The sequence below is a fragment of the Melanaphis sacchari genome, unplaced genomic scaffold, assembly GCF_002803265.2.
Source record: "Melanaphis sacchari strain LSU unplaced genomic scaffold, SCAv2.0 Contig64_pilon_pilon, whole genome shotgun sequence".
In the NCBI taxonomy this organism is placed as follows: Eukaryota; Metazoa; Arthropoda; class Insecta; order Hemiptera; family Aphididae; genus Melanaphis; species Melanaphis sacchari.
In genome coordinates, this window is record NW_020271462.1 from 547,506 (window position 1) to 572,985 (window position 25,480).

General features: G+C 25.2%; 2 protein-coding genes across 2 annotated transcripts in view; both read right to left on the reverse strand.

Annotated features, from left to right (window-relative positions):
- Positions 1 to 2,261: 2,261 nt before the first annotated feature.
- Positions 2,262 to 13,148, reverse strand: LOC112600446. The gene is made up of 3 exons (XM_025347670.1): positions 12,951 to 13,148; positions 3,361 to 3,599; positions 2,262 to 3,282 (listed from the first exon to the last, which is right to left on the reverse strand). The coding sequence occupies exons 2-3, from the start codon at positions 3,578 to 3,580 to the stop codon at positions 2,354 to 2,356; spliced, it is 1,149 nt and encodes a 382-aa protein (XP_025203455.1). The 5' UTR covers positions 3,581 to 3,599; positions 12,951 to 13,148; the 3' UTR covers positions 2,262 to 2,353.
- A 10,035-nt stretch (positions 13,149 to 23,183) lies between these two features.
- Positions 23,184 to 25,480, reverse strand: part of LOC112600429 (cytochrome c1, heme protein, mitochondrial-like) — a 4,094-nt gene continuing 1,797 nt past the window's right edge. Inside the window, exons 2-5 of the mRNA XM_025347643.1 lie at positions 24,934 to 25,460; positions 23,676 to 23,804; positions 23,412 to 23,531; positions 23,184 to 23,343 (exon numbers count right to left, since the gene is read on the reverse strand). Of these exons, the coding sequence (XP_025203428.1) occupies positions 23,227 to 23,343; positions 23,412 to 23,531; positions 23,676 to 23,804; positions 24,934 to 25,440 (873 nt within the window). The 5' untranslated portion in view covers positions 25,441 to 25,460 and the 3' untranslated portion in view covers positions 23,184 to 23,226. The remainder of the gene's footprint in view (positions 23,344 to 23,411; positions 23,532 to 23,675; positions 23,805 to 24,933; positions 25,461 to 25,480) is intronic.

The following is a 25,480-nucleotide window of genomic DNA, read 5'->3' on the forward strand; positions in this document are numbered from 1 at the left end:
TAAATCAGCAGAATAATAATAAATTTTCAGTCTAGCTCAATGAACTCCAGTTTTGGGGCCAAATATCTATCCTGAACAAAATATAACTGCATGCAACTACACTAGGTACATCCTTTTCTTGATTGCTGCTCATTTAATTCATCCATGAATTTTGTAAATTCGAAAAGTGTTATTCTAACGTAATTGCCTATTTTTCTATTTCTACCATTCGCGCTCCTCAAAGAAGAATCGGTAACGATAAAAATTTAGTAACTGACACAAATTCTAACCTCTCATTTATATATAATCGGACATTAAAATATTCAAAATCAGAAAATATGTAAACTAAACTACACTACACATTCACTAACAATAATCTTTAAATATAATGAAGAAGCAGTATCTTTACTACTGCCGTTACTTAATGACGTTAAGAGGAATCATATCCAGTTTTTCCTGGGAATCAACTGTTTGGGATAAAACTTAATTTAGCGTGAGATACTAAATAAATCACATGAATATCTGGGTCGTCATAGGCTATTAAAAGGATTTTTAACATAATTAGCTATAGTTCACTATATTGTGTCAAAATATGATAAAAAAATTTACACAATTTTTAAAAATATTAATACAATTTCAACTTAAAAAGGACAAAAAAAAGTATTACTTACTTACTTTTTAATTTTTTTTATAAAATAGTAAATACACAACATATTAAAAAAATTAACTTTAAATGAATTATTTCTTAATAGACTTAATACTACCTTATATTTTAGCTCAGAAGACCTTAAATTTTAACAAAATTAAAGTCAATTTACGATGTTCGAATTTGATTCTCAAAAAAAAATTTTACTCCATAGAAAATTATCTATAGATCGTACGGAATACTTTATAAAAATTAAAACTTATATTATTATAAAATGTAATTAAAAAATTGAAAAATTTAATGTTTTCAAATTATAATTTAAATTAAAAATAGAAAGTGTTTTGTACGATCTATTGACATTTTTCTGCTGAATTCAAATATTCTTTTCAGAATCAAGATCAGATAACGTCAATTAATTTTAATTTAGTCAAATCAATAGTTAGTTGAAGTAAAATCCGTTGTTTTTGTTGTTATTGAATATCGAGTTATTGATATGTGTAGGTATGCGTATAGAGAGTGGCATCCATCAACAACTCCAGCCGTGATACGGTTGTCAATTAAACGATTACCAGAAACCGATAATTTAACTAATAATGTAATAATTAATAACCATCCAATCCACTAGAGAACTATTATTAGTATAATAACAAATCAGTATTCAAGCTCAAAAAAAAAAAAAAAAATGAATCAGCAATAATATAATATCTACCTAATACAAATTAATATTCATAAATTATAAATTATTTTAAGATATTTAAATTGAAGTATAAGTACTTAGCTATTAATTACATTTATACTATAACTTATATTAACACTATTTATTAGAATAGAGTATAAACAAACAATAGACAATAGTTAATATTAAGCTTCTAAGTTTTATTATATTATATTACTGTATCATAGTAATACTTAACTATTAATAATAATTAATAACCATTTATCAAAATATACACATTATTGTATAGGTATAATTCATATTACCTGCCAAAAAAAAAAAAAGACAATCAGTAGGTTAATAAATGTATTCTTATTTATTTTAAAAATATTCATGAAGAACATATTAATTAAAAGTTGCAATTTATAATAAAATAATAAATTAAGTCAAAATAGTAATAATGTATGTGTTGTATGTATTTTCTTATTTAGAATAAAAATAATTACATATTTTACTTATTATAAAAAGGTCATTTTAAGTATCTAATTCTAAAATTATTCACGTGAATTTTTAAGTAATAATATTTAAAAATAATTTAATATTAAAGTGGGTTAATAATTACTGTTAAAATAATGCAATAAAAATGTATAATTCTAAATTTAAATCGATTTTAATGAAATGTATTCACAAAAGGAGAAGATTTTAAACAATTGCATATTATTGAAATAGACAAAATAGAAAATATAATTTATTACAAAATCGAATGTAAGGTAATACGCTTTTTATATTCATTTTTTGTCTGTAATATAATATCTTTATTAATATTATTTAAATTCAAATTCTAAACAATGGATAAAATAGTTATTTATTTTATTTTATTAAGAAAATTAATTTATTATTATTTAATCTATAATATAATATTAATAATAACACTTAATTTAAGAACTTAAAAAATAATTTTTACTAAATTTAAAATGGTATGTTATACTATACATTTTTTATCATGGGTATTTTCTTTTTTTATGATTTTTGAAAGTGGTAGGTTTTCTTCGGCGTCTTTCATCTCGAAGTAATTAATGATCTTCATAAATTAATTCTTCTGTTTTACATCGTTTAGAATTCCCAGAACTTGGTATCGGTAATACAGGTTTTACATCGCCGAGATTTTCATTATCCATGTTAATTGAATCAATTTCAAGAATAGATTTTTTTGTAAGGCCACAAGATGTAGTTTGGACATCTTCTAAACTATCACTGCTCGGTAAACCTAGTTTCCGTTTACCATTCGCAATTGGTTGCATCTCCACATCATGATTAGGAATATTTTGGCTATTGATCAAAGACAAAAGATACGAGTCAAGTTTCAAACTATCTAATGGACAGGGCTCCTTACAAATAGGACATATCCATGTAGGTTTTATATAATTCAAAGAAATGAAAGTTTGAAGGTCAAAGCATTCTACATGATTACAATTTTCAGATTTTGCAGGCAACTTCATTCTTAAATTATTTATAGGACATAAGAGGTTTACTGTATAGAGTGCGAAATTTGAACCATTCATAGAATCTTTCACTGATTCCATCATCAGTTTTTTTGTTTTTAATACAGGAATAAGTTGATTTTTATCTGTTTTAAAGTATTCCACCACTTCTTTAACACCAATTTCCTCCACCAAATATATAATTATAATAAATGGTTTTTTATACTCAGGACAATATACTGTAAACCTATTAGGATTAACAGTATTTAAGTTCAAATAATCAATAGGATCAACATATAAAGGGTTTTTCATATCATCCGTTGGAAGTTGCTTAGAATTAATCCACATATTAATTGATGTTGGAACAACGTCTAATAATTCAATTGTCCCAGGCTGCTGTTCACCAATACGGATCAGTAATTGGCAGGGCTTCTTTCTATCATTAGAAACTCTGTTTGATAGGTTAATTTTTTGAACATCTGATAACGACAAATAAAATTCTGAGCCAAAATGACAGCATACTGAAAATAGAAAAATGATATTTAATAACTCCATAAAATTTATAATTAATCATTAACTTTTTTAATAATTAGATATACCGTTAATTGGTCCCACAGTTTGCACACCTGGTGGGTAGTGAATATACATTGGTGGAACAATTGTATTTAAGATACGCCGAAATGGAATAACTTTAAATTTTACAATGCGTTCTTCTGTGATCTCTCGATCACCATAACGATAGAATTCATAATTTCCGTCCAATATGCAATTTTCTGCAGCTAGGCAATTACATTGTGGTGTCTCTGAGGATTGATCCATTTTAAGATACTTTTCAGACCTAAAATTCATAAGTCATATCATAACTTAATTATTTCAAAATATTCAATTTTTTTTTTTATCACTAAAAAAGTAATAAAAATAAATAAACTATACAAACAATTTATTTATATTAGACAACAACAACTTAATAAAAGAACAAGAAATAAAAAACCATAACCTAAGATCAGTAAAAATAGATTTAGATAGTATTTGATAAGGTCAAAAGAAAAAATTCCCAGTATATTTCAAAATAACCGAGGAATACTAAAAAAAAAAAATTAAAGAAAATGAGAATTTTAAAAATTAGTACAAAATGCTTATTATTTTTTTTTAATCTAATAAAAACAATAAAACAATACTTGAAATTATTTTCAAATATTTATGTTGGTGTTTCCAACATTTACAACATTATAGTTAAAACTTGAAAATTTAATAAAAGATTCCTGATTATTTTTTTAATTTTAACAAAAAAAAAACTAGAAAGTCACCTTGATTTTTATGACTGTTTGAAAGTCAAATAATTATAAGTTATAACATATAATATTCATCCGTATGATAGTAATAATAATTATTTCTTTTCTAACAATTTCTGATAATTAGTTTTGATTCATAAATGAATAACCATAAAATTTGAACTAAATGCTATGCTAACTATGATGAAAAAAATTACTTACAAAATTCTTGAAAATTTTGAAGAAAATCTCATAGTTGAATATAAATATAAAAAATATAGTCATAAACAATTTTATAATATTACATTTATATATTTTAATAATAATTATTATTTTATTATAATTTAAAAAAAATTATTTGTAGGGATTTAAAGTATTTAAAAATAATATATTATAAATTTTACTATATATAAAAAATTTTCAAAATATGTAGATTTATTTTAAGATATTATCTATAAATAGTATGGTCCTATTTACACGTTTTAACAATGTTTACAGTAAAGTATTATTAATGCAAAAGTTATTAACAATAATATAATATAGTACATATATTAAAATTTTTAAATTCATTTAAATTTATTATAATGTAATAAATGCCATGTTTTTGAAAAAATTTAATTAACCTACCTTAATATTGATGATAATAAAAACCATACGATGAAATATATTATAATCATTAAATTCAATTTTTAACACACACTTAACAGTGACCACTTGACACCTTATGTACATTGTACAGCCAAGTGGTACTCATTTGTTTACCTTTTTTATTTTAAATATTTTACTTAAGTACATCTTATATATAACTACTGGCTATTATAGTTAACATGTGTAGCATATGGAGTTTATTGTGTATCTTAAACAATTAGAGTACAGTTTTCCTTTGTAGATTTATTAATCAAGACTAAAAAAGTATTTCTAAAAACTCCTACACAAATTTAAGAGTTGTTTCCTAAATAATTGTGTCTCATGTCTGAGCCAAACATTACTTGGTGAAGAACTGATTGTTAATGAGTAATGACTATTAGAATACTATTTTAAAAATATTGGAAAAAAATTAAGATAATACTTGTATTCTAAATCTTAATTCAAAATTTAAATGCTGCATTGCTATTACAAAAATGATTGAACTATGCAAAATAAATAACAGAAAAATAATTTAACAAATATAAGTATAAATTTTTATTTTTTTGTTTAAGCAATAAAAAAAATTTAAAATATCAAATAAAACAATAATTAAGAGTCTTATGGTAATGAAAAATGCAGCAAAAAAAAAAAATTCAATTTAATTCAAGAAATTCTAGAGGACTTAAAAATAAAAATAAATTAAATGCTAATTTATAAAACTATAGATGATATTTTTTTGGATAAAAATGAGAACCCATTAATAATATATCAAGTATGAAATATACCATATTATATTTGGTCAACAATTAAGGAGCCTTAAAAAAAAAAAATTAGTAACATAAATGCCATACTTTTAATTTGAAAATCATTTAAGGTATATTTTATCCGATTGTTTTCAAACAGATAATAATGAAGATGAATAAATTAAATGAAAAAATTGATTTTATAATTAAATTATAAATTCTACAGTAATTTTTTTATATGATTAAAAATAAATGTAAAATAAAAATTTTTCTATTAAATATTTTTAGGTTTTTAATACATATATTGGCAATAACAATAAATTTATTAATAATATTTTTTATTAATTATTTTTGATGACTATTATTATTATTATTATTATTATTATTATTATTGTTATTATTATAACGTTTAAGTTTCATCTATTATGATTAGTATACGGTTATTACTAAATATAACATGTTGTTATTACTAATGTATAATAATTAATATCAATACATTATTCTTTTTTAACATTTAAAAACAGATAAAAGTTTTTTTTTTAATTTTATAATGTAAAATAAATTTTTATTTAACGAGTATACTAGTAGCATACAAGTTCCTTTTAATGTCTCTCAATATTGGATTATTATAATTTTGTTTCTAATAAAATTAAAACTATTGCAATAAAATATTTCTTATAATTTAAAAAAAAAATTAGCTTGATAATAATCAAGTAGAAAAAATAAATGATAATATGTATATAACATATAAATATTATGATAAACACTATTAATTAGCTTAAAAAATTAATTTTATTTCTAGGTTTCTATTTATATAGTATTTTTTTTTTTTTTTTTTAACATTATTAAATAAAAATAAATCAATATAAAGTAATTAATACAATTATTAATTATAATCTTATTACATTGATAAACAAATATTAAAAAAAAAAAAAATGTTTTAATGGTTTTAGTTAAAAATGTTTCATATGATAAATCAAGACTGCTAGCTGAAGAAGAAAAATTATCTTTATGTTCATTTGATAATAACACTGATTTTAGCAGGTAATACAATTTTATTATAGACATTATTACTATTTGCTATTTGATATTGTGTTGTTAAATAATAAATTATTATTTATAAATTATAATTCAGTAATAGTATTTTAAGTGAAGACAGTTTTAAAGTAAATGAACCTAAACTTTGTCTTGGTAGAGATATTTCAAAATATAGTACTGCAAAAATATCTAGTGCTAGCAAAATTATTGGATCAGCTGATATTGCTCAAACTATTGAAAAAGGTCTGGTCTAGTTATTAGAAAAGATAAATCCAAAAGACCAAAGAGTTTTAAATCTAGTCAAATTGAACGATACAAGTGGCTTAAGTATAGTTGATTAGAAAACAGTGTTTACCATGTAGATCTTTTACTTTCAATAACCCAGATTCTAGTAATATATATAAAAATTGGAAAAAAGCTTTATATCTAATTAAGGACTACTTAATAGAGTAGACTATAAACATTATTGTCAAATTTGGATCGATTACAAAGCTATTAAAGAAAAAATATGATATCAGATTCATCAGTGATTAATGCCGAACATGCCCATTTGGTTAGTAAAGATAAAGGATATATTAATATATTATCAGTACTTATGCTTGCCATCCAAGGAAATGCTTTTTTGGTCATAGAGAAAATGAACAAAATTTAAATCGTAAACATTTTATAAGTGGCTAATATGATTCTTAGAAAAATTAGTTGTGTATCATGCTTTTCTGTAATGACCAATGAAACTAAAGATATTACTGAAACTGAGCAATTTTCTATTGTAAATAGACTAAGATTAAATAAAAAAAAGATTTTTAGGTTTTATTTTCTTAAAGAAAATTAGATGGTAACCCCTAATTTGTATACATAAAAAAAAATCTATTATGTAATTATAAAATAAATATAAATAAATTTGTGGCACAAATATCATAAAGGAACATATTAGTGAGTTCCAACCACTTTTCAGAAAAGAAGTCCCTATGCCTTTTATATTCTTTGTAATAATCAGACTAAATTTAATATTGGTAGATGGAGCTAAAAATGTAGAAGAACATTCCCATAAGATATTCATGTTTTCATGTCTGGATTAACAATAAACACAATAAATTTATTGAGTGACAGAAAAAAGTTGGAAAATGTAAACCTATTGAATTAAAATACTTTTACATGACTTGATGATCTTCTCGAATTCATTTTTTAGAGCATTAAAATCTTTTTTAGATACTGTTTTGTTATTGTAATATTTTTAAAAATGTTCAATAGTTAATATGAATTAGTAATTATTTTATTGTTTAGATAGTTAAAAGTATAAATATATAAAAATATTATCAAGTTGAATTCAACTATTATAATATATTACTTTATTTAATATATGTCATATATGTGTTTTATGGTTTAGACGTTTAAACATAATTAATTGAATTGGATGGTAAGAAATAGAAAACAGTGATGTAGCTTAGATTTGATTTTATGAAGTGATCAATTTTTTAAAGTAATTTGTATGGGTGAAATAATGTATTATTCATTACTTTAACAACAATTTTATTAGTGGTTTAGACCAGGGGTTTAAGTCAGAGAGACGCAGGGGGCTGAATCCCCCTATATCTAATGATGGTTGAAAAGCATCTTCTTAAACAAATTATTCGTAAGGTACACTGAAACGCTCCAATAATTATAACCAAACATTAGACAATATGATCCAGAATTTCGTTGAGATAAAATCATGGTTTTATTTATTTGTTATCAATTGTTACTTTACTTTTATCAAATGTATTTAATATAAATTGTGCATTACCTAATAAATGTGTAAAAATAATTAATTTTATTAGTTATAGTAAATGGCTATACTGTGATTAATAGGTATTCAATTAGTCATAACATAATGATATTATGTAAAATTGAGCTTAGTATATTCATATATAATATATTACGAGTATATAGGTTAAGTGTGAATGAAAACCCTAAGCATTTAATAATAATAAAAACCAACCACTCAAAAATTTCACAAATTTTAATCAAAAAAAAAACTTTAAAATCAATAAATAATTATAAAACAAAAATTAATAAGGTATAATTAATATGTATACATTATTGCATTTAACAACACTAAAGAATAGGTTGTTTTGAAATAAAAATAAATGTGATTGATTATTATTTGAAAACAATACATATTGATATTAATTATTGACAAATGTTTTAAAAAAATTGTAAGAGAAAAAAATCTAAGAACTTATTATAATTTCTTAAAAACGTATACTATAAACTATTATTAAAGTTTAAAAAAAAAAATTGTATAATTTAAAATTATTAAAAAATATATATTTGTATATATTATTGATAGTTAATTGAAAACAATTTATTCTATAACTATAATAACGTTAAAAATGAAAATATATTTAATTGATTATTATTATCATATTAAACCATTATACAACATAAGTAAATTTGACACAAATGAGCAGTCTGAAAAAACATACATTTTATTATTTGGATGCAAATGAATAATTCTCTCATAAATAATAGATATTTTAGTTATAATTCTCTATACATTGCATAATTTTCAAAATATTTTAAAACTTTTTCTGGTATTTATAGACATGAAATATTTCTGATATTTTTTATTTTTAGTTTTTATTCTATAAATTTCAACTAAAAATAATCCACAGGATCATGATTCTCGAAAATTTAATGTAAGATTCCTAATAAGTTGCTTTTTATATCTGTATACAAATTATAAAAATACATGGCTATCATTTTTTATGAATCTGAAATTCAAATCCACAAAATTTACAAGCTACAAGTATAATGAATAAATTTTTCAATGTCTGTAGCTAAGATCAGTGCTTGATTTGGTGGGGGGACGTGGGGGGACGGAGTCCCCCTTCTTTTGTAATTGTTTTTTAGCGTACCCCTTCTATTTGCCCCTACGATAATGTGACGGTTAGTTATGTGTGGAACGCTCGTTTATCAAACATCCGATGAGTCCCCCTTCTATTTTTTTTCTAAATCAAGCACTGGCTAAGATAAGAAAAATTAATACAATGATCCAAATAATTAATTTATATTAGAACTAAAAAATACACACCCACAATTATTTTTTATACATATTTATAATCAGGGCCGTGGTAATGTTTATAGATACATTTTATACAATTTAATATTTTTATAAATGTATATCTAAAAAATTAAAATTCATAGTAATAATAATAATAATAAGAGGAAGAAGAAAATTTTGATTTTATAAATAAGACACGAGCCGCATTTGACAATGACGAGAGCCACATGTGGCTCGCGAGTCGCAAGTTGGCCACCCCAGGTATATATATATAAAAAAAGAACTAAATAGAATACATAGATAAATAAATACACTCCATATGTACATGAGTAGTTTATTGAGCATGAAGTAAAAATAATCATTGATACGAGCTTAAGCGATAACTACGGCATTGTGGTCTGTATTAGATTATACACAAATCATTATAATTTTTAGGATTATTTGTTCGTTTATCGTCACTCAGTAAACATGATAAATGTATAGCGGCACGTAATACAGACAATGAAACAATAATAATTATCAAACTGTAAGATACGTTCAGACTTTCTACTCAATTTACTCGACTTATTACATCAAATAAAAAATCAAAAACACCTAATAAATATAGAATTTCTGCAGTAAAAACAAGTTTTTACAATAATTATCAAATTTATAACTTATAAAGTATTTACATTACTTATTATTAGGGCATAAAAATACTGCCTTATCGTAAAACAGTGTGAACAAATCATAATATTTAAAAAAAATAATTATGTTTACCTACATACTTTTTATGATTTTTTTTTCATTTTCAGTATGAAATATTTCATATATTATTAAATAACATTTTCAAACCTTAGCTATAAAAATTGAAGATTTTATAATTTTTTTTACTTAAAAATTCTTATGGCTTATAAATTTTTAAACTTGATATGTTGATATATAAAAATATTATGTCATTTTAATAACTATATTCAGAAATAAAAACAACTTGTGTAGAGTCTTGTATTAAATGTTCAAGAATTTCGACCTAACAAATAATTTTTATCTACATTTATAGAAAAAGAAATTTAATATTTAAAATGTCTACAAATAGCTAAAAAAAATTCAATATATTTTGAAAATTTTACTTTGTATAGGAAATAATATTATAAAAATTTAATAAAAGTTTGAACCATTTTTTACATAGCAAAATAACACCTAAACAAACAAATTGTTTATGCGGTCCTTTTTACCTGACCGAAAAATAATGAAGTAATATCCTACACTAACCTTTATACATACCTAACTACACAAAATTAGAATGTCTAAAAATGTACGCATATTAGAGGAGACAAATTTAACTCTTATTACAAATGTCTTCTTAACTTATGAAAAGCTTTTAGAAATATTTAATGTTTGACAAATTTTAAATAACATTTAATAAACATAGTCATAATTTTTATGCATAATTTAAAACCATCATATTATTTATTTTATTGCCAATTTTAATTACTTTAAATAACGGTCGATTACAGATAAAAACAAACGAAAAAATGCCATAATAGTATTCTTATAAATTTCTTATAAATAATGACATGCAGATAAAAATAAAATATTATCAACTTATAGATTTGCCAGAAAAATATACTACTGTATTAGGCATAACATATTGCGTTATCATATTATTATTGTCTACTGTCTGTTTTAAGAATAAAATGGCATTAAAGCAAAAATACATAAAACATCGCACAAACGAACAAATCCAGATGTTTTTAAACTTTCTTCTATAAACTTGTTTTGCGTAGCTAAACAGCTTACATACAAGTTTGGTTATTTTCTAAGCTACGGTATTCAAGTGACGTCACAATAAAAAAACTCCGACGGTAATGTTATCTTTGTAGCCGGTCATCTAATCGTACATTAATAACAATAATAACTAATTCACCCACCAATTATAATGATTTTAAAGTAGATACACACAGGGAGTTTTATCGATTCCGCCGTTCTAATATCAATTCCGCTTTATATTAGTGTATATATTGATCCCGCTGGCTATCGATTCCATCCGTTGTTTGTCTAAATTTATTTCGCCGAAAAATTTGTTTAAGTCGGTTATATAAAGTATATTTTTTAATTAACAGTAAAGGTTACAGTAAAAACATTTCACAAAATAATTTATTGTCATTCACAACGAAAAATATAACACAAGTATAAAGTAGCAATGTACCTACATGTAATGAAAAAATATTAACATGTAAATGTAAACATTTTACATTTTGCAATTATTAAAATAAATAATTTACAAGTATTCAGTACATTAATAGCCAGCGAAATCAATAAATAAAATAGTTCGGCGGAGTTTATATGCGGCGCAATCGATAAATTTTTTACAGGTAAAAAGGTCATTACGGCATAATCGATATACACCCACACGCAGGGCTGGCTTTATTTCTATCAGCGCTCAGTGCAACTAGTGCAAGAATTATTTCGGCATCCCTCCCTCTTATTTAATTTTAATTTTGACAAATCTCACGCGTCCTTATTTTGGTGCCCTATGCCATCACACACATCGATCGTATCTAAAGCTAGCCCTAGAAAACTGCGCAATAGACAACTACTGACATACGCAAGTAAATATGACGAGATAGTCATATAATAAGATAAAACAATTAAAAAGATATATCAATACTAAATGCAAATACAATATTTTGTAATCGAAATAGACGCAAACTAAACATTTTATCACGATAACTCACACTTCTGCATCATAATAAAATTCTATAGCAAAAATTAGCTGATATCCATTGTTTTATTAGTGATTAGGGAGTTTTATAGGAAACAAAAACCCGCTCGATTGGCAAACAACGTTCACTAATTGAAACAACCGTCATTTTGACGGTGGCACACATTAAAGATAAGCGCGACTAGGTAGGTACTAATATGCTACCGGATTGAGTAATCGTGTACAACACCATCTAATCGTTTATTATCTTAACAAGACACCACACCCGCAAGTGTTATCTCCATTTTGCATATTCCATATATACAATATGGCAAATTTTCGTTCAACAAAACCCATTTTATGTTGTTCGCTTTAATATTAGAGTAAATTTACTTATTATTAAACTTAAAGGTAAGAATTTTATCTAGGCCATCACATACATTTTTATTAATATTTTAATTTTAAACTGAGTTATAGCCAAAATAAAATATTAAAACTTTAAAATGCTCATAACTCACTTTAAAATTATAATATCAATAGAAGCCTATGTGATGGCCTAGATAAAATTCTTACCTTTAAGTTTGATAATAAGTAAATTTACTCTAATATTAAAGCGAACAACACAAAATTAATTCTGCTGAACAAAAATTTGCTATGTTGTATGTATGTAAGACGGAGATAACATATTATGCGGGTGTGGTGTTCTCTTAATCTCTATGATTATTTTACAAATGTACAGTGATTGAAATAATAACGTTAATGATAAACACATACAAATACTAACCTTTGAAACAAATACTGCTAGAACGGCTATGTCAAATGCTGTAATGAACGGTGTTGCGGTATCGATTGAAAGTCGTTGGTAAAATGCGAAGATAAGACAGATTGAACGGTAAATTATACTGGACTACGAAGAGGTAACACGGCCGGACGCCAGTCTCAACAAAAAAGTGAACGAAAACGTGTCACGGGCGACGCAATGATTTCGATCTACGCGCAGGAAATTAGATGGGCTGAGTAGTGGTGGAAGGACGGTGTCGCGGTCTCGGTGTGCTGGATCGTGATTGGACGACATCCGATATCAGTGACTTGCGGCAGTGTTTTATCGATCACAGCGCAAGAACAATAAACAAAAACAAACAATAAAAAAACAAATTACTTGCCCTCTCCAATCGAGCCATACCGATTATTCTGTACTACCTACAAGACACATATAAGTATTAAGTATACGTTACAGTCGATAGATTGTAATATAGTTAAAACACTGACGATTTTTATCTGATGAGCGCTATCACTTCTGAAAACAGATTTTAAGTCGTTATTAATTTTATTCTAGAGTCATTTCCCATTTTTTCCATTTATTATTTTTAATTTCAGAAATATAAGAAATTTATTTATGATGATCTTAAAAACAAACTTTAAAACTAGGAAAACTTTTTTTAAGGAAGTATCTAACTTAACTCTACAAAAAATTATTATTTGCTTCCGTAAATATTATTGTCTTATAATTTGACCGATTCGAAGGTAGTTTTTGGTAGCAAGGCTAGTAAGGTACCGCCTCAATTATAATTTTCAATATTTGCTATTACTTTAATAATGGTACTATTTTGAATTTTATTCGTATACTTAATTTAAATTATTTTACATATTGTAAATAGCTACATAAGACATAAAATGCTTTGGGTAACAAAAATTTGAAAATTTTATTTTTTTATTTTGCTCTGAACTTGTATGAAACTCGAGAATAGCTGTGTGTTGCTGTAATGAATGTAATGTATTAAACCATTGAGGTTTATACTCCACCCGGCGTTTAAATTGATACATGCAAGATGTGTCTATGCACAAAGACGTAAATACGTAAGCATTCAGACTAGTGTGAAAAGATCTCAGATCACGCACAAAATGCCGCCCGAGACGGTCACAAATTACCGGTTGGCTGCCCTGTAGGGCGGTGAATAGTAATCAGCTGCTATTCTCGCTTGATGCGGGACCGCGCTCATTAAGAACGTTGCGATACTACCGATACTAGTAAAGTATCGATACTTTTCTTTCGATACCAGTACCTACTTTTAAAACCGTCTTTTCAAAATACCATTGTTTCGATACTTTACTTGTATCGATAAAAAAGTACTGGTATCGAATCGTTTCTTTACCGCCATATCAATCAAATGATATCGGACATCGGTTCAAAACTCATCAAAAGTATTAGTATCTATTATTTTCGTATGAATGGTATCAACATTTTTTTTCAATATTGAATATAACACTATTTAGTATTTACGTGTAAAGGGGATTTGCTTACCTAAATCGACTAGTTATTTCCATTTTTAAAAATCCCATTTCTTAGGATTAAGATTACTGAAAACTGGAGCCAAAAAAAAAAATTCAAACAAGCCTAAGTAGATCAGTTTTCACTAAGTTTGATTATATTTATTAACAATTAATTTTTAAAGGTATTTATTGTCAGTATTTACTTACACTAAAATATATTTATTTATTATTATCCCATGTTGATATCATATACTTCCATATTTTCCAACTGCAACCTATTATAGATCAGAATCTGTCAATATTATATAGATAGAATCCGTTTAATAACCGTCAATTGTTAATATTTTATTTTGTTTGTATTTTTTATAGTAATTGAACAACTTTGCAATAGAATTTATAAATAAATCATCACTTACACTCTAATTCTATGCAACCAGAAATTGTCCTATTATTGTTGCTGACTTTTAGTGTTTGTAAATTCTCTACTTGTATAATTGTTTTAGCCATTACTAGAGCAATAATTATTTGTAATGTTCCATCAACAAATTAACTCTTTATTTAACTAGCTAATAAATATTTTTATGAATAATACACATTGATCATAAAAAATTTTTTAAGTTTATTTTAAGTTATAATGCTGAGTATTTTAGAAACTGAAAAATAAATTTTTCATTAAAAGCCCAAGTAGTTGTTTCTCTTAAATTAAAAATAATTAATATTGTAGCTAGCTAGAATATTTCCATAACTAAATCATTTATTGAATTTAAAATTTTTATAATCAATTTCCTAATAGTGAGTGGATTAATAGCATAATTATATTAGGTAACAAATAGAAAATATCAGTCATATTGTTTACTAATCGTATAAATCTTTATATATATTTAATATTGAAAAGCAATACAACAAATCAATAATATACTCGTTTGGATAATTTTAAGTTCAACTTTTACTAATCAGTATGTAATAAATTAAGTATTAATATAAATAAAATAAATTAATAAACAATAATGTATAATTATCATGATTTAGCTTTTCGCCTCCCCCTTTTCCCTAAACATAAAATATCTAGTAATAAAAATTAGAAATTAGTTTATACATTATTAATAGAATATACATTTTTTTATATAATAACCATTTTATATTAAAATTATTAATGTTTAATACATTTAGATAAAAGTTATAAAAATAAAATTATAGTTTTTAATAATTTACTTTTTGGTGTGACTTATTAATTATTATTTGTAGTAGACATTTGTAGGAAATAGTTAGATATAAGAAAACATAATTTCTTTTTAAATTGAATTTATTTTCTAGGTTGTTTTAAACTATAAAATATTAATGCTTGCTTTTCTACCATATATTTTAATTTATTTTCATGTTTTAATATTGGCTGTGGCATTTATTGTGTAACTAATTATTTCTGTATTAATATTAATTCCAACTAGCTTTTTGTAAAGTCTACAAATTATTCTTCAGCTGAAGTTAAGAGATGTTTCTTATTGTTATCTATAAATATTTAAGAAAGCATTGTAGTACATATTGAGTTTTAAAATATAGCAGAATATGAATATATTATTAAAATAATATAAATTCTCATTTTGTTTTTGATGACTATTACTAAACACAGTTTTTTGAGTTAATCTCATTCTTTAAATTTTAATAAAAATGAAATCTTTTGCATAAATTTGAAGGTATTATAAATACAAGTATAATATATAAATATATATTTGTTATGCATTTAATTGATTTCCTCGTTGTTTCTAGATTATCATTTGCTAAAAAAGAATTGCTTTTCAGCACTGACTAAAACATCACTACAATATCTCTAACAGCATAATAAATATGCTTACTAGCCAAATGGTTCTCAATATGTGTAGATACTGTCGATACCGACTTAAATTATTGCTGGACAAGCTATGTATATTTTAAAGTAGGTACTTACTATCTGAAAATATTAGAATGTCCATTGTCCATAGTAACTATAACATGAAAATTATTGAATACGAATTGGAGTTGTCCAATAGGGAAAAAATAGATAGGTGAAATTATTCCATCGAATGTCAATGACAATTATTATAATAAAAATAAAAATAATTCTGATTATAATATTACAGCATTGGTTATAAATATTTATATTTTTATAATCATTAATCAATGACTATAAATTTATAACTATTAGCTTGTCGCAGTGTTATTGCGACAACTGCGATCTCTATCTCTATTCTCTACTTCTCTACCGTTTACGTTCGTGAGAGTGACCGCTGATCGGCGGGCGGCGATCAGTCCGGCCGCTAGCGGTCACTAAATCTTTCAAAGTGAGCTTTAGTATAACAGACGAGATTGTTAAAGTTATGTACATTTATAAAATCAATCAATAACGCTTTACCAGACGTTCATTAATTTCCATATCACCAGACATCTATAAATAATAATAATATTTCGTTTTCACAGCTAATATGTATTATCAATACCTATTAGTTCAGACTGTTCAGTGTTCAGTCTTTTCCTGAAAGCGTCTGTTAACTCTGTTATCATCACTGATAAGTGATAACTGTCATCGTACAAATGCACGATAGTCGTAAAAGAAAATTCAGTTTTTGAAATAGTGGGAGGAAATCACGGCCTACGTCGTAACTCGTAATGGCAGACAGTACCTACATTATAGCAATGAAACATTTAAATGAACAACGTAAACACGTATTAGGAAAACAAACGAAACGGCATTATTTTTTGGTGATATTAAAGCCAAAATACCGATTTTTAAATTTATAAAGAACAATCAAGGCCGACGAAAACTATGGGTGACTGTCCTAGAGCAGGGCGCCAAACTAAAAATTATTTATAAATCTGCAATTGTCTCACATAATAATGATGTACCTATCATAATTCGTAAGAATATAACAATTCTGCATCGATACTGTTAGTTTTGATGTAAAAATAATGCACGGAAGCATACCACTGAATTAGTGTGTGTAAATAAAATATATAGACAATCGTAATAATTAATTATAGATAATTATTTTCATAATATTTACCCATTTATAAATCAATTCATATAACTATATTTTTATCATCGCGCTCTTCGTTACAACAAACTATTGCGCTTAATATGAATATACATAAAAAAATAATTTACGTTATATTCTCGTGATGGCAAATCATCCAATAAATAACAGATTGAATAGGTACTGACTACCGAGTTCAGTTTTATTCTTAGCAAATTCTTTTAAATTTCCTATTGCTATTTTAGCTTCGATTTTGGCAATACCCGGCAAATAAACATGTAATATTTTGGATAAATTACTTAAAATTAAATATTCATCTGAATGTAATTCTGGCTTTACAATTTTTTTTTTCAAATTTTCAACAAATTTCTATACAGTTTTTTCATTATTTTTGACTTTCAATACCTACTACATAGATAGCCATCACGCACTAGTATATTTCTTCCTCTTTAATTTTTTATAAAATTTAGAGGCATATTAATAATTTTTTTTTTTTTGTATTTTATATTAACTATACAAATAGCATTAGACTACACCATCAATTACAGTCATCTGAAATGCATGCATACTGTATAGACTATTGAAAAACATATTTGGATCCTAGACAAATGACACCCGATAATATTTATTTAATCTATTACCTATACTTACTACAAAATATTATTGAATTTGTGTAATAATGCTAGTTTGTTGTACATTTGTACATATTGTTATTTAACTTCTTATCGCAAAACGTGTACCTAGATACTTAAATATAACATATTATTATAATGATTATTGTCCACTTGTACCTAAATAACGTTATTAAATCAGTATTCATGTCTAGCTACGAAAATATACCACGATCAATTTCATACGAAGAATTGACGCAAACTCGTCATTCGTTCAGTCACCTATTCTATATCCACCAAAATAAAATTGTTCAATCTCTAAATTCTATTTTCATTTTCTATTTGTTTTATATTTTTTGATCATTAACAATATTATTTAAATATACTATCATTAATATTTTATTCAAACCTGAAAACTATTCATTCCAATTCAAATACTCAGATCCAGTGGTATAGGTACCAGTTGTACAAAAGGTAAGGTAATACATTTATTAAACTCATACTTTAAGTTTTCTCATAAATGTATACAAACAAAAGAAAAAGCTCTCTTACTCATTCTTGCATTATAATATAGTATTAAGCAATTATATTATATTATAAAGTTATGAGTTAAAGATAGTCAGAGTAAATGTAACATACATTTCTTAATTCATATTACAAATTACAATTATTAACATTTTATTTCTTTAAGTATAAACGACCATTCATCTTAACTTGTTTCATAACCTTTTTTTAATTTATTATAAATTATAATATAGTATAATATATAATATGATTGTGTAGGGTAGGTAATAGTCAATATAACATGATAAATCGCACATTTATTATTATAAAAACGTTTTCTTAGTACCTATTTATAAAATATATTATATATTAACATAATATCATTGTCGGCGGTGGCAGTAGAAGCTATGATATGATGCAAAGCTTTTCGTTGTACAATTCGGGCAGCAGCTTATACATAATATAATACTTTCGATAGCGACGGCCGTTATGACTATATAGAATATGTGATGATTGCTATCGTACAAAAATTGGTTTGCCCAGGGCGTGAACACTTCTAGCGCCGACCCCGAGAACAATATTTTGGAGACAACCTCATCAAGGTTTTGTATTATTTTAAATATGGGTACACCTTATTATGAAAGGCGGAAAAGCCTTCTTAGTTGTTTGTTCTTAGTTCTATTTGATGTAGAAAAAATCTACTGGCGCGCCTTGATGATATGATGCCGAGACGGTCCAACTCCTAAATGTTATCAACGTAACCGCGCGACAGTTATACCTATATTCAATTCAGTCAAACGGCGTCGGTTCCTACCTTCATCGATTCGCCGTTCTTTTTCCGCTAAGTCGTTTGACGCGTCGCTTTTTGTTTTTACCTCCACGTTGCCGTGTATATTATATTAATATTTTGTAATTTAAACAAATTACTAAAACAAGTCTGTCGCAATAAATTATTAAATAATTTTTATTTGTATTTTATGCTTTAATTGAAGTAAATCTCTAATCCTTTATAAAGTTAGATAGCTTCTATCCAACAGACCAACTACCTCCAGTCCTCCACGCACCCAGCTAAAAGCTAAACTGTCTAGTATCTGCCGTTATCATAATATTGTGTTGTTTTCTATCAATATTATGTTTTCTGCTTGTTTACTCAGTAAATATCAACTTTCTTATCAATATTAATTGTATTAATTGTATTGAATATAGTATAATTTCATTAATATAAAAACTTTCAATATCCATAAATTTTAATGTTTTACATCTACCAGACGTACTGTGATAACTCTCTCTTTTTACATTATTTAAACAACTAACTTTTTTAATAATTGATATTTTAAAAATATTGTTATTATTATATTGTTCTTTATACATCTATTATGTATTTTCGCTCTAAACCCATTTTTTAATAGCATTTTGTTTGCTTTACAGCTAAAAATTACGGGTATTGTAAAATTATTTATACTTTGACTTTCAATAAGAAGTTTGGAACATCGACTATAAAATTCTTTTAATTTTTAACTATTTGTTCCATTAAAACATTTCCACCTCTACTGCATTTTTACAAAACGAACAGTATCGGTCCATATGAAACATTTTGGAATAACATTTGATTCCATTAAAAAATATTATAAGGATATACTTACGTATTCTTTTATCCTTGTGCCATTAAAAAATTCACGAGAATCTGTGCCTAAAAATCCTCTGGACATATCAGTTACAATATCATTAGGGCACATAACACCTCTTAATTGGCAATTGTTAAGTCAATATATTATTAATGGTATGTCTTGTTTTTCTAAAACTTTTGAGATATAGATTCTTGTATACCCAGCCCAACTATTTTGTATATAAAAAAAAAAAAAATAATAAAATTTGTTTTTCCTGTTTCTAATGCTGAAAATTCTCATTCTTTTTCCTTGTCATGCACATACAAGTTATAAACACGCTGTCTTTTTGACGTATATTCATCCTTTTTTCTTTTAACTAAAGAGTTAGTGCATTTACCTAAATTTGACCCTGTCTTAACTGCATATTCTCTCATTTTTAATAATTAGTACATTAAAGTATGATAAACGAGCTTGTGCCATAGTACTTAATAGATAATATATTATTAATTTTAATGTGAAGAATAAACGTTATGCTGTAGCTGATGTAAGATTGTACTGGTATAGTAAGAAATAATTTTACAACTATGGATACTTCCAAAACAAGTGAAAGCATTTAAAGTAAAAATAAAATGTATTTACAATGAAATGAAAATCACTCTCTAGTTTCTTTAGTACGAAATAATGCATATCCTAAATATCCGGAATATACAACATTTTTTTTCAAGATTTAAAACACAACTTATTTCCATTTTTTTTTTTAGATAAATCTCAAGATAAAACACTAATTAAAATACTTATTAGCTGAAAATATTTTTATATATTATTTAGGAAAAAAAAGATATTGTTGAATGGTTTTTGGTGAGGACTTAGCTTATATAATTGGAAAAAAGTTGATATTTCTCAATATGAAATCTGAAGTGTATTCATATTCATGTATTATTATTAAAAGGGAATCAGTTTGTTGAAAATTTAGTAAATAAATAGGTACGGTAAGATAAATAATATTTGTTAATATGATTGTGGATTTAGGTCATGTAATACTGTTTAGTTTTTACTAATATATTTTATTTTTATTTTTATTTATTACAAAAACAATTTAAATGTGTTAATATCTGATTTAATATCTAGTGAACGTAAAACCTAGTGGGATAATGCGTTTAATTTAAATTAAATAAATAAAGATTTTTAAAAAATGCAGGTTAAATGGTTTAAGTAATTTGTAAGTATAAAAAACCCTTTACACAGTATCTAACTAGACTGTATGATCACATTTTTATGTTTTTTAAATTTATTATAATTTTTTTAATATTTCAGAAAATAATCATTGTATAAATATTACTCAAAAATTTTATATCATTGGTATGACTCATCATCATACGTTAGTTTGATGAGTTTGTTAGTTTTTACGTTCAGTTGTATCGAAATTAGTGTTTGACATCCGTCCTTATAGCAAGACAAGTGTAACCGTCAGACTTTGATTAATAAACAGATTTTAATTACTATATATTAGAATGTAAATTAACTAGAAAAGTTATTACGCTAGATCTAGAACAGTGGTGTACATTAATTGTGTGAAAAGAATTATTATACAATTATTAATAATTTACATATTCTATGTAAACGTGTAAAAATGTCCAATAACTTTTTCTATTCTGTTAATGTTAACCAATCAACTATTTTTTTTCTTTACTAATGATAATTACATAACATTATATTTTGTTCTACACTGTTTAAAACAATTACAGCATAGTATTGACTTATATATAGTTAAAAAACAAAAAAAGTTAGAATCATACCAAAAAAACATATAGTTAGGTACATAAGCTATACCTAATAGCTTATGCATTAATAAAATCTAATATTAATGGTAATCCATTGCCTTATTAACAAAATTAATTTACAAACCAATATAGTAAAGATTTTGACTTCAGCTATAGCAATATTCAAAGTATGATAATTCTTTCATGTACAAGTTATCACAATTCGATTTTAATTTATTATTAAAAATGATTTTTTTTTAAATTTAGTGATGCCAAAAAAACAGTCCTTAAATTGACAAGCCTGGTGTGGCGCAGTGGTTGGCCTCAATCATTAATGTGTTCTGAGGTCAAACATCGACCGGCGTTGGTTGTGCTCAGATGGATAACCACCCGATTTCTTAGTTACGAATCCATAGTGTACACACATACACAACACGTGTTCCAACCTTCCAAACAAATCTTACACAAGATAAACACTTTATCATTACACTGAGAATACAGAAAATAATCATTTTCTTATTTATGAAAGGTTATTGGGGATTAAGAGGTATTAAATGTAGGTAATTAATATTTATCTTGTAAGTCTAAATTATGTAAATATTTATCATGTTAGTAAAAAGAAGAAAACACAAAAGACTAGTTCTTAATCCTAAATTGTTAAAAAAGAAATAACTTACTTAAATTTTTAACTATAATTATTGTAATCAATTATAAAAGGAAGAAGTAATAGGTTATTATTTTCTTTAATCATAAATGATAATTAATTAAAACACTCAAAGAAGGTATATAACAAAGATATTAAAAATAGCAAAAAATTAATTTTGGTGTTTTGGTTTATATAAATTTAATTTATTTGTAATATCCTTTTGACTGATTTTCATTATAATTGTATAGTACTAAAAAACTATGATGTCCTAATTCAATAATTTCTAAACAAATGTACCAATTATGTAACTACACATAATATAAATAAACTATCTTTCATGTATTTATGACAATAATTATCAATATATTTTTTTACCATAATTTTTGAATTCAAAATAAATACTAATATGCAGCCGTGTTATATTTTATTCATCATAACATATGTGAAAAAAAATATAAAAAAAATACTATAGTCAGTTTAGCCTCAAAAAATTACAAAACCGTTTTAATTACTCAAATTGCAATCTAAATAAAATTTCATTTAGTCTTTAAACATACATTTCAGAGATATTTAACTGCTAATACACATACAGGAGTTGAAAACATTTTTTTTTAAATTTTTTATTGTTTTGATTTTTACCACGAACTAAAAACAATTTACTTTTTGAACAATGATTTAGGGTTTTGCAGAATTTTTCGGCTCTTCAATACTGACCAGTAATGTCTATGTAGGTACCAGACCACTAAATTAAGAACTCCTAGTATCGTGAATGCCTAAACAAAAAATATCATAAACAAATTAATTTCAATATAAAATTAATATAAATCTTTCATCAACATACTTTCATGGCAAATAATTTTCTAGTATCATGTTCTGGTTCAGCACACCATTTTAAGAATGTGATAACATCTTTCGCACACTGACTCTGTGTAGCTGGAGTACCATCACCATATTCAATAATCTAAAAAAAAAAAAATATTTTCCTATTATTATGAATTGAAAACATTTTTATTATTCATATTTATAAGTGTAACCATGGATTTATTTTAGTTTACACAATAAAATTAATACATAACTATTAACTAAATGTTTTTAAAAATATTACCTCGTCATATAAAGCTTGAGCCATTCCGATAGCACCACCAGGGAAATAAGGATTATAGTGTTGATTCTCTGCTAATGTAATTCCTGCTGGTGGGTCCATGTAACCAGTCAACAATGCAAAGATATAATTCTGAAAATTAAAATTTGAAAGTAAATATTTTTAAATAGATATGATGTTATTTTGAACTTTTTCTAGTTTTTAAGAACAGTGTGAATAGTTATTTTAAAAAAAAAGTCAAAGTTGTATAATGTTATTAATTAAAATTATCTAGATAATGTTAAAACTGATAAATTTAGATTAATATTATTAGATTAAAATTGTATTTCTTCGTCATAAATGTATATAGTTAGAACTAAAAAAGATTAACTTATTTTTTCTGAGAACGTTAGAAAATCAATTGAAATTTGCAAAATTATTAATAAATTTATTATTTGACTATTATGTAGTTTATAAAAACACACATAGGACTTGTTACTTAATCTTTATCAGGTAAGGAAATATTTTGTGGATATATACATTATTAGGTCAGGTCATAATTTGTTTTTACCTCACTACATATTGTGTAAATATAAAACTTCAATAGATAATTTACCTATTAAAAGTTTTTATGGTGTAAATTAAATCAGTAATGATATATAAAAAGTATAATACTTTTATCCTAGTTCTTTAAAAACAGAAACAAACTATCAAATTATTCTAAAAATAAAAAAATCATTTATATTAGGCAAAAAACAAATATTGTAATTGGTCATGGACAAAGCTTAACAAAATTAATAATAGAGAAGGTTAATCAGAATAACTAGGAATATAATTGGGATTTTTATTAATAATTATTAAATAAATAAATCATTCTGTGTAAAGAAATTATTTAACTATATATGTTAACATTTACAAAAATGTTAAAATATTCAATTTTCTGTGTGTTATGTAATGTGTATAATAGATAAAAACTTAAACTTCATAAATTAAGGTAGGTTACTAATATTTACTGTACTAAAACTATCCAAATAAAATTATACAAGTGCTAATTTAAGATTAATTAATAGAGGCTATTACATGTTTAATGAATTACAGAGGTACCCATATTCTTACCCAAGACAGGATTAAGGCTACTATTACAAAAATACCTGTGTATCCTAATACCAGTAAGTTTGAATACTCATAAATTTGAGTAAAATAATATTATTACTATTATTTTGATATTATTGGTTTGGTTTATGATTAATCAAAGATAACAATTATAGTAAAAAATAATCACCTCTCCATCTATTCTAGCTTGAGTAATGTAAGTCAAATCTGGTGGGTATGCACCACCATTTGCGTAACGAGCAGCTTCTTCATTTGGATAAGGTTTTGGTAACAAATCAGATAACTTTCCGGGTCTTTTGAACATGGCACCGGTTTCGTCAGGTCCGTCTTCAATCAGTTGTTCAGCAGCTTCAGCTTTGGCTTCTTCTTCGGTCAAACATACTCCAACTAACTCACGGTATGCCAAGTATTCAACGCTATGACATGCTGCACAAACATTTTTGTAAACTTCCCAGCCTCGGCGAACACTAGCGTGATCTAATGTATCGAACCATCCATTATGATTCCATTTTTGTTTAGCCACATGAGCTGCATCATTAGAAGCATGAATTGACTGTTCAAGTGCATAAATTAGGGAACTACCACCACCAGCTAACACGCCAAAACTGGTCAAAAAAAATTTATGGTTTTTCGACCACCTAGAGGCGGCCTTAAAAAATGAGAAAGTGCTCGTCATCGGTGCGGCTGCGATTAGACTTGACAATCAGGACGGCAGT

Excerpts from the sequence above, each read along its gene's own strand:
- LOC112600446 (XM_025347670.1), bottom strand. The coding sequence starts at position 3,580 with ATGGATCAATCCTCAGAGACACCACAATGTAATTGCCTAGCTGCAGAA. Across the intron at positions 3,283-3,360 it reads AACTGTGGGACCAATTAACG|TATGCTGTCATTTTGGCTCA; the intron begins GTATATCTAATT and ends TTCTATTTTCAG.